The sequence below is a fragment of the Eumetopias jubatus genome, unplaced genomic scaffold (assembly GCF_037043125.1).
Source record: "Eumetopias jubatus isolate StellerSeaLion01/CBP00866 unplaced genomic scaffold, mEumJub1_p1.0 scaffold_13, whole genome shotgun sequence".
Classification (NCBI taxonomy): domain Eukaryota; kingdom Metazoa; phylum Chordata; class Mammalia; order Carnivora; family Otariidae; genus Eumetopias; species Eumetopias jubatus.
Genome location: NW_028274819.1, coordinates 32,972,323 through 32,989,969, shown reverse-complemented (window position 1 = coordinate 32,989,969; position 17,647 = coordinate 32,972,323). Strand labels below are relative to the sequence as shown.

General features: G+C 37.7%; 1 protein-coding gene across 1 annotated transcript in view; it reads right to left on the bottom strand.

The window, feature by feature from the left end:
- Positions 1-1,469: 1,469 nt before the first annotated feature.
- The window catches only part of LGR4 (leucine rich repeat containing G protein-coupled receptor 4), a 104,336-nt gene continuing 88,158 nt past the window's right edge, over positions 1,470-17,647 (bottom strand). Inside the window, exons 7-18 of the mRNA XM_028117690.2 lie at positions 16,323-16,391; positions 15,134-15,205; positions 14,679-14,750; positions 14,226-14,294; positions 12,658-12,729; positions 11,513-11,578; positions 10,722-10,793; positions 8,954-9,025; positions 8,532-8,657; positions 7,592-7,707; positions 7,256-7,339; positions 1,470-4,105 (exon numbers count right to left, since the gene is read on the bottom strand). Of these exons, the coding sequence (XP_027973491.1) occupies positions 2,829-4,105; positions 7,256-7,339; positions 7,592-7,707; positions 8,532-8,657; positions 8,954-9,025; positions 10,722-10,793; positions 11,513-11,578; positions 12,658-12,729; positions 14,226-14,294; positions 14,679-14,750; positions 15,134-15,205; positions 16,323-16,391 (2,167 nt within the window). The 3' untranslated portion in view covers positions 1,470-2,828. The remainder of the gene's footprint in view (positions 4,106-7,255; positions 7,340-7,591; positions 7,708-8,531; positions 8,658-8,953; positions 9,026-10,721; positions 10,794-11,512; positions 11,579-12,657; positions 12,730-14,225; positions 14,295-14,678; positions 14,751-15,133; positions 15,206-16,322; positions 16,392-17,647) is intronic.

Below are 17,647 nucleotides of genomic sequence, written 5' to 3'. Positions count from 1 at the left end.
AATCCAAGGGGCAGATGAATTAGAGGGAGTTAGTGAATGGGTGAATGGGGTGGAGATGAAAAGGAGATTTACCATGTGCTGTCGATAATTGCCACATTTGGGTGATGGGTACCTGGGCTGAAGGCTGAAGGGATGCGAGGAGTAATTATACTATTCTACTTTTTGTTATGGGAATTCCAGATATATACTTAAGTTTAAAACAAATGAACAAAACCCAAAAAGCTATGTATCAGATTAAGAGGAACTGGGTGCTTGTTTGGTTTCTAATTTGTTGTGTGTGACTTAGGTATTCACTTAAAATTTCATCAAGCCCTCTATTTTCTCATCTGTAAAATGAGGGCTTCATGACTGTGAATATTTATATCTAAGCATCTGGGCAATTTGACGACATTTGGTATCATGCAGGATTTTAAATCCTTTGCTTTTATTTATTTAAGCAATCTTTACATAAAACGTGGGGCTTGAACTTACAACCCCGAGATCAAGAGTCACATGCTCCACCTCCTAAGCCAGCCAGGAGCCCCAATCATTTGCCTTTTCTTTTTTAAAGATTTTATTCCTAAGTAATCTCTACACCCAATGCAGGGCTCAAACTCACGACCCTGAGATCAAGAGTCACAGGCACCACCTACTGAGCCAGCCAGGCGTCCCCACCAGTCATTTGCTTTTAAATAAAGATCTAATTCATGGTATTTTCTTAAATTTCACAATTTGTTTTCCATGAGTATGGTTCAGATTTAAGATAGAATAAAATCTTACTTCTAAATACCAGCAAAGTGTTCTTCGAACATTTCTTCTAATACTCTTCACTTAAAAAATAGTTTAATTTGCTTACTTTAACATTAAGCAAATTCATTAACATACCTAGTTACAAATTAAGGCAAAATAGACTGCTAGATTTCTAGAACTTTAAGAATTCAAAACACTGCATACAATAGTGTATTTCCCACTAGACGTATCGCACAATCTACCACATATTTTAGATATCTGCTATTCTATATTTTAAATAAACGTGAAGTTTTCAGTGACTTGAATTTTGGAGGAAAAAAACCTTTTAGCTATATTTTTTTTACCAAGTTATGATTTAATATTTATCAGATGTGTAAATATACAAACATGATAGCAACTTTAAAAACTTGTGAATAGTTGGCCTTACAAAATTACAACACACTGTAAATAAATCCCTCCCGCATTTTATACAAACTACATGATTTTGATATACAAAGATTCTGTTTTTATTACACTGACAATGTACAACCAAGACTATTTACAATGCAAAAAAAGTATATAAACCACAATTTAACATTTTGCTACTGGCAGCCACTATAGTTTAGGAGGTAGCTTTAATTAAACGAAATGAACAGAAGCCACATTTCCCAACTTGTGTTCTAAAAATAATTTACATAAGATAAAAATTCATTATATGCACAGTATATACAGTTTAATTATTAAACTGCAATCTAGCTTAATGTTTTTTAGTATATCCTGAATAACTAATATGGCAGTGGGTCTGCTATTGATTTAGCATATTGTTCAAAAACATACTGAACATTTATAACTTTAAGACTCCACATAGTGACATGTCAAAAGTCCATAGATAAGAATCAAGTAAAATTTTTAATTGTTAAAGACCTAGGCCTAAGCCTTATTCCGTTTTTCTTTTTCTTTAATGACACATTTGTTTTGTCTCACAAGAACACAGTATCTGAACTGTTGCATAGGCTCTTTTGTGTTTAAATCACAGTAAGGGGGAAATGTATGGAAGCTACCATATTAACAGCACAGGTTTAGGGGAATCTGGCTCACTAAGAAACCATTATAAGTGCTTTGTATCAATAATTACTCCCAATTTCTTCCACCTTGACACAATAATTTACCACTGTTTATCTTCTGTATAATTCAAACTATACGTAGGTAACATACCAACAAAATTGGAAAATATTGGTACAGCCAATGATATTAAGAACTGTTTATGAATGAGAACATTCCACGGAGCCATCAAATCCCTCAGATGCTATTAAAATCCCATATTAGTTAGTAGTTTATCCAAATCTACCAAACCCACACAACAATTAGTCCTTTACCTTTTCCTAGTGTGGTCACAAGACATTGAGGAAAAAAAAAAATCACTGTGAGCACACCAAAGAGATGCGTAATGTCTGAAAACCAAATGTTCAGCTATTCTTTTAAAATCTAACAGTTGTTAATATTGTTTTAAAAACATCTTCAGGTTTTAGATTTGTAAGTCACTTAAACAAAATTTATGATTCTATTATGTCAGAGATGGGACCCGAAAATGCAATAGGGTGATGATGCCTACTCTTCTACCCTCACAGTTCTACCTGGGAGACAATCCCTTTTTTGGCCCTGCAGTAAATTGTCCTGAGATTAATGATGCAACATTAGGTAAAATTAGCAAGACTTTTTCTTAGTTACATAAAATCACATTTTAAAACATTCTTAAAAAAATATTAACAGCTGTTCTTCATCTTGTGCTTAATTCAGAAACAGGTATAAATTTGCTTCTTAGGGATCAGGAAAACGACGTTATATTGCTATGATATACATAAATTCTTTTTCAAGTTATAAATTTGTTCCAAATAGACCACACATTGCTTGGACATTGCATTTTTTATCGACAGACAGTTTAGGCACTTGTTCTCTGAAAATGTCTGGTTTAAGAAATAAACTGCCACCTTCTCCTCCTTCTAAGTGACACACCAGGCAGTGATCACAGAAGTGCTTCCCAGATGAAAGAGCAGACGAGGGTTCAGTCTATAAACGCTGTGATTTTGGTTGATGGGGGAAACAGTTACAAACACATCAATTCAGTCTTTAACTCTTGGTAGATTGTAAGCATAGCGCACCAAAGGGAATCCTCGACTCTGATAGAAGCAGGCTCGTCCACAGGCCTGCACCTGCTCAGAACTGTCGGAGACAAAGGAATCTTCTTCATCTGCATAATCAGAGTGGGCCGACTGTGTGCCGCAGTCGGACCAGTAGCTGTCTGGTCTTTGGCAAGAACCCACTGCCAATGCAGGACAGCTGTGTGATTTTATTAAGTGTTTGCATGACACTGGCTTTGTCAAAAGAAAAGATTCACAGCAGTCACACACAGTCAGGTTGCCCTGCAAATGTGAGTACATGCCACAGTCATAGTAGAAATCCTGTTCCACACAGCCAGCTTGGCTACTGATGGAAACCGAAACCGACCCGCTTTTCTTGGTCATGTGTCGCTTCAGTAACTTCCAGTCTTCTTTAAACTTTGGGTTGAAGAAAACATATAGGACCGGATTCAGGCAAGCGGGCAACGGGAAAAATATCAGAGTAACGGACTTCATTATTTCAGGGCTGATGGAGATTGCAGTGATCAGTGGCGCAAACGAGAAAAATGCAACGGGGCAGAAAAAGATGCAATTGGTGAAGATGAGCCACGCAACATGCTTAATCATGCTAGAGTGTGAGTTCTCTGAAAGGTCCTCTTTTTCCAAGTTGCAGTAAAGTTTTGTATAGATAATGGCCATTAACAAAAACGCTAATGAGTTTAATAGCACTAAGGTTACAGTAAATCCTAACGATGGTGTTTCTCCTGTGGGGAATGGCAAGCATAGGGGTGATGCAGAATATTCCCCTCTATGGAAAAGTGGAAAACAGCCTGCCACAGCCGCTCCCAAAAAAGCCAAAAGGGCGGCAATCCGGAACTGTTTGAGAGGATTACTTTTCCCATTTTTCATTATATCTTTTGCAGATAAGCTTCTTTCGACAGCTGCCAACATTAATAAAAATATGGCACTTTCTGAGGAGAAGATAGCAAGAAACCCAGCTATTCTGCACCCACTGCCAATCTCCCACCAAATGCCAAATTCAGCAAATCTGCCCCAGGACACGGCATCCAGAAAAGTTAAGATGCCGGTATAAGCTCCCATGAATAAGTTGGATACAGAAATCAGGCCTATGAACAATTTGGAGGAAGGCAGTGATGAACAAGACACAAATGTTGTTAAAATGACAAGCAGGTTGAAAAACAACGCAACCAAGAAAATGAACCACACAGTAAGACGGATCATCCAACTTCCCAGTAAATATTCGCAGGGCTTAAAAGCACCTAAAACAAGAGAGAGAAATAAAAGATAATTTAGAAAACACCATATTCCCATATGCTATGGATTCAGAGAAGAACTAAAGATGGTTAATCTAGGATATTTAAATGTGCTACCAAAATTGAATTGAACCAAATTGAAAAGATTACTATTTCTTAGCTATTTTAGTCATTGGACTAGGCAATTTTAAAAAATAACTGACTTTAGGGGCGCCTGGGTGGCTCAGTTGGTTGAGCGGCTGCCTTCGGCTCAGGTCATGATCCTGGAGTCCCGGGATCGAGTCCCGCATCGGGCTCCCTGCTCAGCATGGTATCTGCTTCTCCCTCTGACCCTCCCCCCTCTCATGCTATCTCATTCTCTCTCTCAAATAAAATAAATAAAATCTTTAAAAAAAATTGACTTTAATTTCTTTTATTAAATATTTGGTAAAGCCGTATAGTGATATGCATATATATAGTACAGTATCTTATATATGAAAAGTACTTGATATACTGAAGGCTTGGAATCAGATAAACTAGGGTTTTAATTTAGGGTTCATAACTTGTTGTTCTTCCTTGAGAAAGCAGCTTAAACTTGTATAAATTTCATTTTCTCGCCTATGGATAATAATGCCTATTTCGGGGCGCCTGGGTGGCTCAGTCGGTTAAGCGTCTGCCTTCAGCTCAGGTCATGATCCCAGGGTCCCGGGATCAAGCTCCGCATCGGGCTCCCTGCTCAGCAGGGAGCTTGCTTCTCCCTCTCCCTCTGCCTGCTGCTCTGCCTGTTTGTGCTCTCTACCTCTCAGTCAAATAAATAAATAAAATTAAAAAAAAAATGCCTATTTCATAGCATGGTGTAGCTTAAGTAAAATTATATACAAGAGGTACCTAAGCAGGTTACTAAGTACATATAGTTGGACTTCAATAAATGAGGTCCTTTTCTTCCTCCTTCCTAGTCCTAATTCAGCTTTTAAAAATTATATATGTACATGTATGTATGTATACAACTAGTTTTTCCCACATTTCTTATGGCTTTCAAGGGCAACCTGATGAAGCTGGTTAAGACAGGTATAATTATACCCACTTTTCATCCAGAGAAATTGAGATGTCAAAAGTGTTCGATTGACCTGACAAAGGTTATTCAATAAGACAGTGAAGTGAGAGCAAAACCACATGGATGTTAAATACATACCAATAAAATCCTGTGAAACTTACACTAGGATTCCAACAACTAATTTAGTAACTAAATTGTATGTTCTAGTAACGGGCTTTGACAGGCTAGTTATGTCACAAATGACAACTATTTTATTTTAAAATTAGTAAAGAAAAATGAAATGTTGTTTACAGAGCACAAGAAAACTATGTATTACAGTTGCCTAAAACACATGTTCTGATTTATCCTTCTAAACTGTCAGGAAGTTTGATACATCCCATAAGGCATTTTAAATCACTGAGACATTCACAGACCTAACAATACATCCCTGCAATATTTGTCTTGTGATATCCCAAATATCACAAGAAACTTTAAAAAACATTTTTAATTAAGTAATTAACTATTTTTATTCCCCCCCCCACCCTCAGGGAGTGTTAAGAGGAAGCTTTCACCTTTATCTCTGTATCTGAACTCATCCTCCTTTCAAGGAAGAAGGAGTAGTAGCTCATCTGACCTGAGAGAACAGTTCACCCTTTTGGAAGGTGGAGGTAATTTCCCTCAAAAGCAGGCTCCACCCCAGCCTCTGTCTTTGAAAACCTGCTGCCTCCTCCAGTTCTAACAGAAGGACCCCACTCTCCGCTACTTCCTGCTTCTGAGTGAGCACATGGGTGTCTGTGTGTTACTACAACTGAGTGGGGAGGCAGGCCTGCAGTGTATCTCTACTGCAGCCTGGGGAGTGAGTTTCAGACCAACGTTCCTCCTGGCCAACTAAGGAGGAATCCTTAGAGAATCCCTGCCTGGTCAGGTCTAGTCTCCCCTTTAAGAAAGCTGTTCCCTTCTCATTGGGTTGTCAGTTCCTTATGTACATCCTCCAGCACAAGGACCCCAGTAAGGCCAGTGAGCAAGCTGCACCCTCTTAACTTCCAACAATTTATTCAGAAACTAGACAAAATACATTGCCTAAACAAATGATTCTTGCCAATTCTATTCTCTCATCTGGTCACTTTAAGTTCATTCTCTACATAGGCACTGTACTAAGTATTTAAAAGAATACAAACAAAGTCCCTTAAAAAGCTCACGATTTGGGGCACCCGGGTGGCTCAGTCGGTTAAGCTTCTGCCTTCAGTTCAGGTCATGATCCCAGGGTCCTGGGATCGAGCCCCACACTGGGCTCCCTGCTTAGTAGAGAGTCTGCTTCTCCTCCCTCTGGCCCTCCCCTCTGCTCGTGCGCTCTCTCTCTCTCTCTCTCTCAAATGAATAAATAAAAAATCTTTAAAAAGCGGGGGGGGGGGGGGCACCTGGGTGGTTCAGGCAGTTAAGCGGCTGCCTTTTGGCTCAGGTCATGATCTCAGAGTCCTGAGATCAAGCCCCACATCAGGCTCCTTCCTCAGAGGGGAGTCTGCTTCTCCCTCTCCCACTCACCCCTGTTTGTGCTTTCTTGCTCGTTCTCTAAGTAAATAAAATCTTTAAAAAGAAAAACCTACTTCATAGCATACAAGTTAGCCAATTATTTGTTTTTCCTTTTACAGTAAAATTCCAAATCCATCTTCCCTCATAGATGAGGCCTAATCCAACATTACATCACAACTAAATATGTGGTCTCATTTTAGTAACTTTCCCAAGTTACTAAAGTTTGATGAAATAAAGTAGAAAGAAAAGGAAAAGCAAGGTTGCATTTAAGAAAAAAAAAGGATAACACTAAAAATCCTTGCAGATTCAGTAACTTCTAGAACTAGTCCTAGAGTTAAAGAAGCGCTCAATTTTGCCTCTCAATTTTGAATGCACATAACCCTCTGGTGAGCTTGTTAACACCAAGACTCCAAGTAATGAAGTCTGGGACTGAGATTCTGTAAGAGATGCCTAAGCTCCGGGTACACAGACCACACTTTAAGGCAGAAGGCCTTATGACATCATCTAGTCCCACTCCTGTTACAAAAAATCACATCTTTCCCCCACACATTTCAGATATATTTGCCTAATGTTCATTTAAAGCAAGAAACTGCAGCAAAATGTGTTGGGCATACCTGTGGAGGGTGTACAGTGGATAATTATTTGACTATGTTCTTCATTTTCCACACTGCTTGTGACACCTGCTACATCAGTGGGACCTGAATATATAACATAAACTGTGTTTAATTCAAGCTTTATGCAATTGAAAAGAGCCACACTTTTCTGCAATCTTCTCTCTTGTACAGGATGTAAGTTCAGCTTGCATGAAGCTTCCTAACAAAGATGCCAATAACACAGTAAATGCCATTTTCTCCCATATTTCATATTTATCCTTCACAAATGATCACAATAGCAGAGACTTGAATTAATGCCATCAAGATTGTTCTATTTTTAGAAGTGCATGCACTCGCCTTTATCCTTTGCCACACTGTGGTCTTGGAGGCTAGTATCTTCCGTGTTTGAATGTGCATACGAGTCACAACCCCAAAATGCACAGCACTGATAAGCATACGGTACTGATAAAGACCTGGAAAAAATGGTAAAATCTACATTGAATAACAACTTCACAGACATGCTTTTGTTTTGTAAAAAGTACTTCCATCTTTAAGAGCCCCAGGAGTCAAAAGACCTGACTGTCACATGCTTTAAAAGCTGGTCATTAGCCTCAGTTTCCTCATCTGTGAAAAGAACTCTCCTGTCAGATGACATCATGACTTTCTCTTTTCATATAAGATATGCTTTTAAAAACTGAATTTAAAACAAACCATATTTAAAATCTAGCACTAATAACTGCAATTTAAAGTGAAATCTTATCAGACCCCTTTTATACATGAAATAACCATGCCTAATTTATCATATGATACTGGTAGTTTCACTTAAAAATCAATGTCCCAGATGCTTTGCGACTGTATACCACTAAATGAATGCACTTTGTTCACATAAGTATAGTAAGCATATTTATTCTCTTCTCCCACAGTACTATCCCCAAGCCCTGTCTCCACTGCATCAAATGTCTTTATGAAGTATTAGAACATTGTGTCAATTTTCTGTAGGTTCACACTTATGTGGTTCCTGCCACATTTTTAATGACAAATCTGCTATATAAAAAGCTAGTCTGATGAACGGCTATGTTCTCTCTCTGACAGTCTCAAGGGCTCCAATTCATATTCTCAGAAACTATGGAATAATGCTCATGTTCTATTTTTTACCAAATTTGTGAGGACTGAGGTAGAAAATACTCAAATTATAGCCTCCCAGAGAATCTGGGAACCACAGCAAAAAATTAGCATACTCTATAATTTAGGGGGCCACCATAACTTCAACAAAAAAGAAAAATAAGCAAAAACACACCTGAGATTAACAAAATCTTTTGCTGCTAAGGCCTCTTTTAGCTTGAAGTTGCCAACAAGTTTCAGTTGATTTAGCCCATTCAGGCCTTCCGTAGGAAATGAAGTTAATTCATTGAAACTTATATCTCTGAAATGTGAATCAGACTTCAAGTTAACTCCTAGGATGCAAGTTACACAAAACATCCGTACATGTATAAATATCATAAATATTGGAGCTCTACGGGGAAGTTTGAGTGTCCTGAAACAATAGATCTGGCATTCATCTTGCCATCTAAGAAGGCATTAACAATATGAATGCAACTTAGCATTTACACAAGGGAGCAACCAAACAGAAAAATATTTCCAAAGTACAAGGCTAACACACAAGTTTCTGTAGACTATTCATTTCTTTCATGATATTACTGCACAAAATCATCAACTTACAGGTTAGTTATTGACCCAAGCTTGGCAAAAGCTCTGTTATGAATTTCATGGATCAGGTTTCTACTTAGATCTCTGCAATTACAAGAGTAGCATGTTAATCTTTTCAAATAAACTCAAATTGCAGTTACTTTGACCACACTGTGGAATCCGAGGTAGTCACAGTATCTCTGATAAGATAACAAATCTTATTCATCTTGCCCAACAACTTCATGTTTATGTTGAATCCCTCCCCTTCACAAAAATCTATTTCTTGGAATGGGTTCCATGGAGCAGTAATTCTAGTTGGTATCTGTTTCAAAACAGTTGTGAATTTTCTCCACCTTATCATTCTGGTACTAGTTCAAAAATATAAATGATATGATATAACCTTTGGTACTATTAAGTAGGCAAAGAAAAACTCAGCTCCTGACAAAGCTGAAAATAAAAACAGGTTTTATACTATTTGCCTTCTCAAAGGTCAGTGATAAGGCCCCGAGGGAAGACAAATAATCAATATGTAAACAAGAGCATTCCAGAAGGACTTCAGATATCATTCTTTCCCAAGCAGGAAATAAAAATCCTATCAACACCAAAGCTGTGCTATATTCAGAAACACACCCTGAGAAATTCTGATCTTGCAGAATTAATAAAAACAGAGAAATAATCTGCAACCACACAACCACACTTAAACTGAGCATTCATGGAAATTTAAAGGCTGGATAAATTCATTCCATTACACATCTCCTGGATCACAGAACCACAGACAAATTTGGTTCCAAATCATGAAAAGGCCAGCTTTTCATTGTTGTCACTTATCAGTGCTCTAGAAGTGATGGCAGCTAGGAGCCAGTCCCCTTCCTCACTACTGCCCAGACCCCCACACAGTAAGACTGTCAGACACCAGGAAAGATCCCAACCTCAAATAACATATTTTCCAGGAGAAAGCATTTTCAGTTTCTTACTGGGAATCCACTGGAAGACAGGATTCAATATATGTAATTTCACTTCACCTTCAATTTTCTAATTTTCTCCGTATTTTAAAAATGGTCACTATATCAGCGTATTGTGTTTTCTGCACTCAAGTTCTGTGAAGGCGGGGACAAGGCCTGTCTTAGCCACCTCTCGATCCCCAAGTGCTTAAGAGAATATTTGGCACAAATACACACTCAAATACAAATACATTTTTTCCAATGAGTGCTTCTGCTGCGTATTAGCTATATTTGTGACGATACATACCCCAGCACAAGGGTCAGCACATTTTTTCTGTAGAGGGCCAGATAGTAAATATTTTCACCTCTAGGTCATATGGTCTCTACTCCCAGCTATTCAACTCTGCCACAGTATGGTAAAAGCACCTTTAGACAACACTTACACAAAAGGGCATGGCTGTGTTCCAGTAAAACCTAATTTACAAAAACTGGAGGCAGGCTGGACCTGGCCCACAGGCTAGAGTTTGCCTACCTCTGCCCTAATGGAGTGGCAAACCTCATCAGTATGACAAGAAAACAAACAAGCTCCATCTCTCAGGTTATACACATTATGCTTTTTCACTTACCAACATACAATAAATACGTAAATCAGCTAAGGTAAAAAATACTAAATAAAAAGCTAAGGTAAAAAAAATACTGAAAGTGGATTATTGATAAAGTACCATGTGGTAAAATTTGAACAATATTTACACGTAATAAATTGTATCTTTAAGTATATCTATCATGGGAATTGTAATGATATATTAATTTATAACTGGACAAAAACTGTATTTGTTTCTAATAATCAGAAAGAAACTTACAGAATCCTCAGAGATATCAGGCCTTGAAAAGTACCTTCTTTTATTTGGTGGATCTGATTACGTTGCAAAGAACTAAAAAAAAAAAGAGGAAGAAGAAGAATGAAAGAAAAAAGAGGAAAAAAAGAAAATTATTTTTGATTTTGAAAGATAACATTTCTTCAACTTTTTCTAAGTTTAAATACTCATTCATAAGTAACACTGATTGATCTTATTGAAAGTAAAGACAGCTGCTACTTCCTTGTCTATAACACGAAAGGGTTAGACTAATTGGTATCCATCCCAAATTATACTGGGAATTAATGTATACCATCTAAATTCCTTAACAACCCCGCTCAGGAGAGCCGGAAGACAACATGGTAAAAAGGATCCAGGACAACACAACCATACCAAGTACTGTAGAAAGAAGGCCAGAGGAAGAAAGGGATCAGGAACGGGAGAATTAACGTCTTCCTCTCCCTTCTCCCAACCAACTGCCACCTGAGCTTATAGGTACACAGTAGGCATCCATGTTTAGTTTCCCTCGATAGCCAAGAATAGTTTTTGTTTGTTTTTTGTATACACAGCCCTCCCCCTATAATGTCTCCCAAATGCCTCATAAGTACCTAGGAAATGCTGGTTGCATGACCATGCCTAGTGCAATTTGACATTCATTCACAGAAACACCTGATTATATGCATCTATTTCCTTAATGTTTCTAATTTCTTAATATTAAAGTCATTATTTAAAATAGGAAACATTCAGTGAATCAACAATAAACCACAGCAAAAAGAGTAAGTCAAAGACCAACTTACATTTCTTCCAGAGCATGGCAACCATTAAAGCTTGGAAGGTCTTTTATATTGTTGTAAGACAAGTCCCTTAAAACAATGAAAATTAACAAATTAATTTCTATGTCATCAGAACACTAAGTTAGAAGAGCTATACTCAGAAGGATTGAAAGCAGCACTAAGATTTGTAATAAAGAGAGAGCTGAAGAAAAGCAACTATTTTTTTCTAAGACTTGTAAGCTTCTAGAGTACCTCAGTGATATAGCAGGCTTACGATTTGCAAACTTCAAGTACATAATGTTGAGTATAGACAATATAAAATATATTAAAAACATTTAAATGTTTTTTCAATTTTTAAGTAAAATTATTAAAAACATTAGGCATATAAAATTAAATATAAAAATATGGAAAATATATAAAATTACATCTAAGTGGTAGATTATGTGGTTTTTTATATTTTTATATTATTTATATTATAAACAATTTCTATGTTGTTATTTAATTATAAAGCTGTGAGAGGTGGTGTGCATAGCTCACATTTTCAAAAAAAATTACATTAAATCAAATACAGGGACTCAATAACTCTCAGTTAATCCCACTGCAGTGTTTCCTCAGTAGTGGTCACTATGTTTGATACTCCACAACATTTAATGATTTACTTCATCAGTCACTTATTTTGTTACTATCTCTCTCCACTGAATACTTATTAACAGCTTAGTAACTTAATTGTTTGTTCTTGTGACGTTTTTACATCCTTTATTTACTTTTAATTTCCAGGATAGTTTTAAGTTTTTGGAAAGCTCCATGCTTAGCTGGTTCCTGACCCAAGGAAGATTTGGGTTCTGCTTCGGTTATGGATGAAAGAGAAAGACATGGAGAGCTGACACTCCTGGGGAGTCCAGATAAGAAAAATACCAAGGAAGAGCCTAATCTGGTTTTACTTTGTTCAAAGTAAAAGTCTCAAGATCTGTGACATATATATCACCCTAAAACCAAATTGAAATAAACGTTACCTACGCCGGTCACGAAAACACCTGCTCATTTCCATAAAGGGTACAAATAAGACATAATTCTACCCTAAAATCAGCTAATAGCTTATCAAAAATAAAACAATATATGTGATGCTCATACAAGAAGAAGTATAAAAAGGGAAGAGGGACCCAACTTACAAAGTCCTAAGCATCTTTTGTTCTTGGCACAAGTTACTGGATATGCTGCTTATCTTTGTGCCTGTCAAGGTCCTGTGGAAAAACAATGTTCATCTAAGAAATGGTTCAAGTTGAGATGGTAAACAAAATGCTATTCTCACATGGAAAAAGAAACAGATATTTGCCCATGAACTAAAGTCTGTGTATCCTACTGCCTACTTACTCCTTAAAGTCAGGCATGTGGGAAAATGAATTAAGCTTCCATTATGGATTTCATTTTCACAGTAAGGCAGAAAAGCTTGTGACACGAGATGTTAATATTGTCCAGACAATGAGGCTGATTTCTCATGTGGACCAACAGAAAAACACTAATCCACAGCCACAGCCTGACTACAATCACCTGCAACACCACCTCATACCCAAAACATGCAAAGCCAACTTAGCACCCTGCCTCCCAAACCTAGCCAACCTAACTCACCATTTTGAAATGTTCTCTTCCTCCCTCCCTTTCCATGTTCCCGTCTGCAGTCAATACGAATTTCTGTGCTCTCCTCCTTTGTGGTGTGTCCAGCATCTGACCCTCTCTTCATTTTTACTGCTATTATGCAGATCACGCACGGAATGATGCAGAGAGGGGTGTAGGAATAGCAGGCCACCCAGAGGAACGCCAGTGGTGTTAAAGGTGTTCATTTAGCAAGGGGATTATTCCCAGGACCTCTTTGTGGTCCTTCCCATCTCTAGTCTCTCTCACCTTCCTCATACCACCTGCTGCCATGTACTAGACACATCCAAACTACCTTAACAGTCAAGTTTAAACTCCTGAGCCCAGTGCTTCCTGATCCCTTTTTCCTGACATCTTGACACATGTGAAAATCATAACATTTATGTGACCTACTCTGGTAAGGCTCCTTGTGGCTGGAGACCCTTAGCCACCTCAGGCTCTTTCTGGCTGTCTGGAGGGCTGAGGTCAGCAAGAGCTTGGATCCATCTGTACCCCATTCACAGACCATCCACTGGGAAGATTTGCCATAACCAAAAGTTCAACGTTTAATGGTTGCCATTTTAAAACTGTGACCCAAATGATTTTCTAAATTTCTCCATATCACACTGCATTCCATTAAACACATGGAATTCTAGCTATATGTGAGCATCTGTATTCCATCCCTGAGGAAATTTTCAGTATTCCCCATTTTACTAAATCCTGCCTTTCTAAATGAAAGCCCCAGCTCTGGGAAACCTGACAGTATTCAATTTTGAAAACATTACACCGCCTCCCTAAAGCTTTCTCCAATACTCTATATCAATTGCCCCACTTCTGAATTCCTAAATCACTGCTTCGCATTTGGCATTTACTTACTGCCTTACATTTTCAGTGAACTTTTCAGATAAAATATCCATATACCAGGCTATCCTCTACCTGAGCTGACTGAATCCAAACCCAATATATATCCATCTCCACGCATGCTATTCACAAAGAGAGATTACAGGAATCAACACAAACCCAGCATCATCGCCAAAAAGCACTGGCACCCTGCCGACAGGCCTGCACGTTATATTTACACTATCCCTCTTCAAAGATCTGCACTTACAGACTCTCCAGATGGACAGTTCCAGTCAGATTGGGGAACTGCTGTACCATGCTTGCACCTCGAATGACTCTTTAAGAAATTGGGAGAGAAAACGTAATTTAAAATAAAGAATTTTCATGGATAATATTTTCATTTTATTTTTTGAATACTTTAAAATTACAGTACTACTATACCTAAAAATAAAATCAGTTTCAATTCTTGAATGTACCTGAAACTGTGAAAATTTAGCCAAGTATTCACATAAATAAGAACCATCATAAATCTTCAGAATTGTCCTTTGGACTTTCGCCCAAGGGAAAAAAAAAATAAAAGATTTTTGTCTTCTGGAGCTACAATAATACATTCTAGTTTTCTATTAAAGCAACTGCACAAATATTCAGGTATGTTTTAAAATTTGTATAATACTAAAAAATAAGTAAAAATTTAAAAAAACAAAATTTGTATAATACTTACAAGGAATGCAGATCAGATAAATTGTGAAATGCTGAGTTCCCCACAAAAGACAGAGGATTATCATACAAATGTCTGTAAAAATACCCAAAAAAAGTAAAGTTTTCCTATGTTCACAAGCCGTCCAACACTACATTTATGTTCACAAGTCCATATATCTAAAAGCCTAAATTTCCATTCTTCATCGAGATGTCTGGCATCGTACAGACATGCTTTACATGATTCTATATTAAAACAAACCTTCAGGGGTGCCTGGGTGGCTCAGTTGGTTAAGCGACTGCCTTCAGCTCAGGTCATGATCCTAGAGTCTCAGGATTGAGTCCCACATCAGGATCCCTGCTCAGCGGGGAGTCTGTTTCTCCCTCTGACCCTCCCCCAACTTATGCTCTCTCTCATTCTCTCTCTCTCTCATAAACAAAAAATCTTAAAAAAAAAAAAAAACCTTCAAAACTACTTACATAGTTCTTAAGAGTGGATTGCCGTCAAATGCTCCGTCAGGGATAACAGAAATAGAATTACTATGAAATAACCTAAAGAGGGAGGAGAAAAATATTTTGAAACACATGTCCCCTTTGAAATAAATTAAAACCTGAATATCTAGCCCTGTTCAGTATTATGTGAAACACAACTGATAACTACATGAAAATTCCAAAAGTGTGAGGAAACTGAAGTTTTAGTTCCATCTCATCCTTTCCAGGACCATTTCCTAATTCTTCTTAAACCCACGGCTTAACCTGGTATCTCTCAAGTCTCTCATACACGCTGAGCGGTTGCTTTGTCAACAAAGAACTTTAGACCATGAGTGAGAATCATAAGGTGATTTTTAACCTCCATATTCCTCCGTCACCTGCATTTAGTTCTTAAGCAATGCATTTCAGAGTATTTACTGTCAAGGCATGACACACCAGCCCCGTGATGCCATGTACATTCCTATCTCTGCCCTTGACAAAGCCAACATCTCAAATGCTCCCTTAGCCTTTCATTTATTTAAATATTTCCACCCTTTTGGGTGCCTAGGTGGCTCAGCTGGTTAAGTGATCTCAGGGTTGTGAGCCTGGGTGGCCCAGGTCATGATCTCAGGGTTGTGAGATCGAGCCCTGCATCTGGCTCTGCACTGGGCGTGGAGTCTGCCTGAGATTCTCTCTCTCCCTCTGCCCCTCCCCCAATTCATGTGCATGCATGCTCTCTCTCTCAAATAAATAAAATCTTTACAATAAATACACACACACACATATCTATCCTTTTAACTCCAGTCAAATTCTTTCTCTTTAGCACTACCTTTTCCAATGACCCCAGTTCTCAGTGAGGTCTTTTTCTGGAATGATTCATTTAGCACTTATTTCTACCTAGCAACTGCTCTCTGTCTTACGTGGTCAGCCCCCCCAGTGCCAGTAAGTCTCCAAGCTCCTAACTGGCAAGGACCATACATTATGGCTCTTGTTTCAGCAGTATGGAGCCGAGTACAGAAATCTAGGCTCAAAACTGTCTGCGCTAACATAATCCAGTCTGTATAATCAGATGTGTGTCTGTGTGTGTCTGTGTATTGTGATATATGTAATGGAGCAAAGTTTTCAAATCTCACTGTCAGAACATTAAGTGATGAGTTCGAAGGATACTAAGGCAAAGAGAGAGCAAAACAATACTCACAGCTCTTTTAGGCTAGGAAGGGCTTTAATAGCCTGAGGAAATTCCCCCAAGTTATTATAATTCAAGTCCCTAGGAAAAAAAGGGGGAAACATGTAAGAACACTAAAGAGTACTCACAATTTATGAGGCATTTTGGTACGAATGTATTCCTAAAAAAATCACATCTTCTGGATGGTAATCTCTCCTCACCAACCATAGGGCCATTTAAAACCCTGTGGTTTACCTTACACCTTTTCATAGAATACTGAATAGAAAAAAAGAATCATAATTCATCTATGACTGTTTTAAGTTCATTTTACAAGGCCAAGGAATTCTCAATCACATATTATTCATGCATTAAATAAACAAGTCATCTGAATGACATTTCTCAGGAAATTCACCATAAAACAGAATTTATGGAATATCCATTTATGAATGACAATAGCCTGTAACCAAGGTTTCTGTTTGGGGTTTGGAGTGACTTCCTGAAATTCTGGCATGAGGGCAGCTGACCTCAGCCCTACTATCAGGTGGATGACCAGAGATAAGTATGAACAAGGGGAAGGACCAGGATGGCTTCCCACAATTATTGTTTTGAAGCAGGTTATAATTTGTTGAAGATGTTACATTAATTAGGAGACAGAAAGGCCACAATGATCTTGATCTGTACTAAAAAGTCTTAATTCTGAGTGTTTAAGTTTTCTTTTATAACCTAAATAGCATGTTGGCATATGATTATCATGGTTGATTTCAGAATGAGAGTAACATAAAATCAAAGGCCCAGCTCTTTAGGCACCTATTTTGTTTTTCTTTTCTACATAGAAAGAAAAATGGCAAATAAAAATTTAGCTGGGAAGAAGAGGTTTCATTTTCATATAATTGGAAGAGTATAGATAGTCTAGTATTAGAAGATCCATCTGGTCTTCTGGTACACTGGTATTTATATACTTAGTAAAGGAGAACTGAGCTGGGAACTATCTTCTTCAAGAGCTTCAACCTTCAAATAGCCATTGATGTTCATTATCCTTTGGTTGTTTAGACAGGAAAGTAGATTAATAAAGAACTAAAAGATTTTAAGTCTTCTCATTAACTGACAACTAACCAGAATAGTCAGTTTAACAAAATACTACAAACCCTGAGCATCCCAATCAAATATTACTAACCCAACTAATTGGGACATTTTCTGAGTTATTTATTATACCACAATAGCAAATACTATAAATCTTCTAATAAAGATCCTACTCTTAATTACACGTAGCTGCACGATGTCTTTGCTCAGTGGTGCAATGCACAGTTGAAACAGCCAGTATTCCCAAATACTTTAACTAGTATGAATAACAATAATAA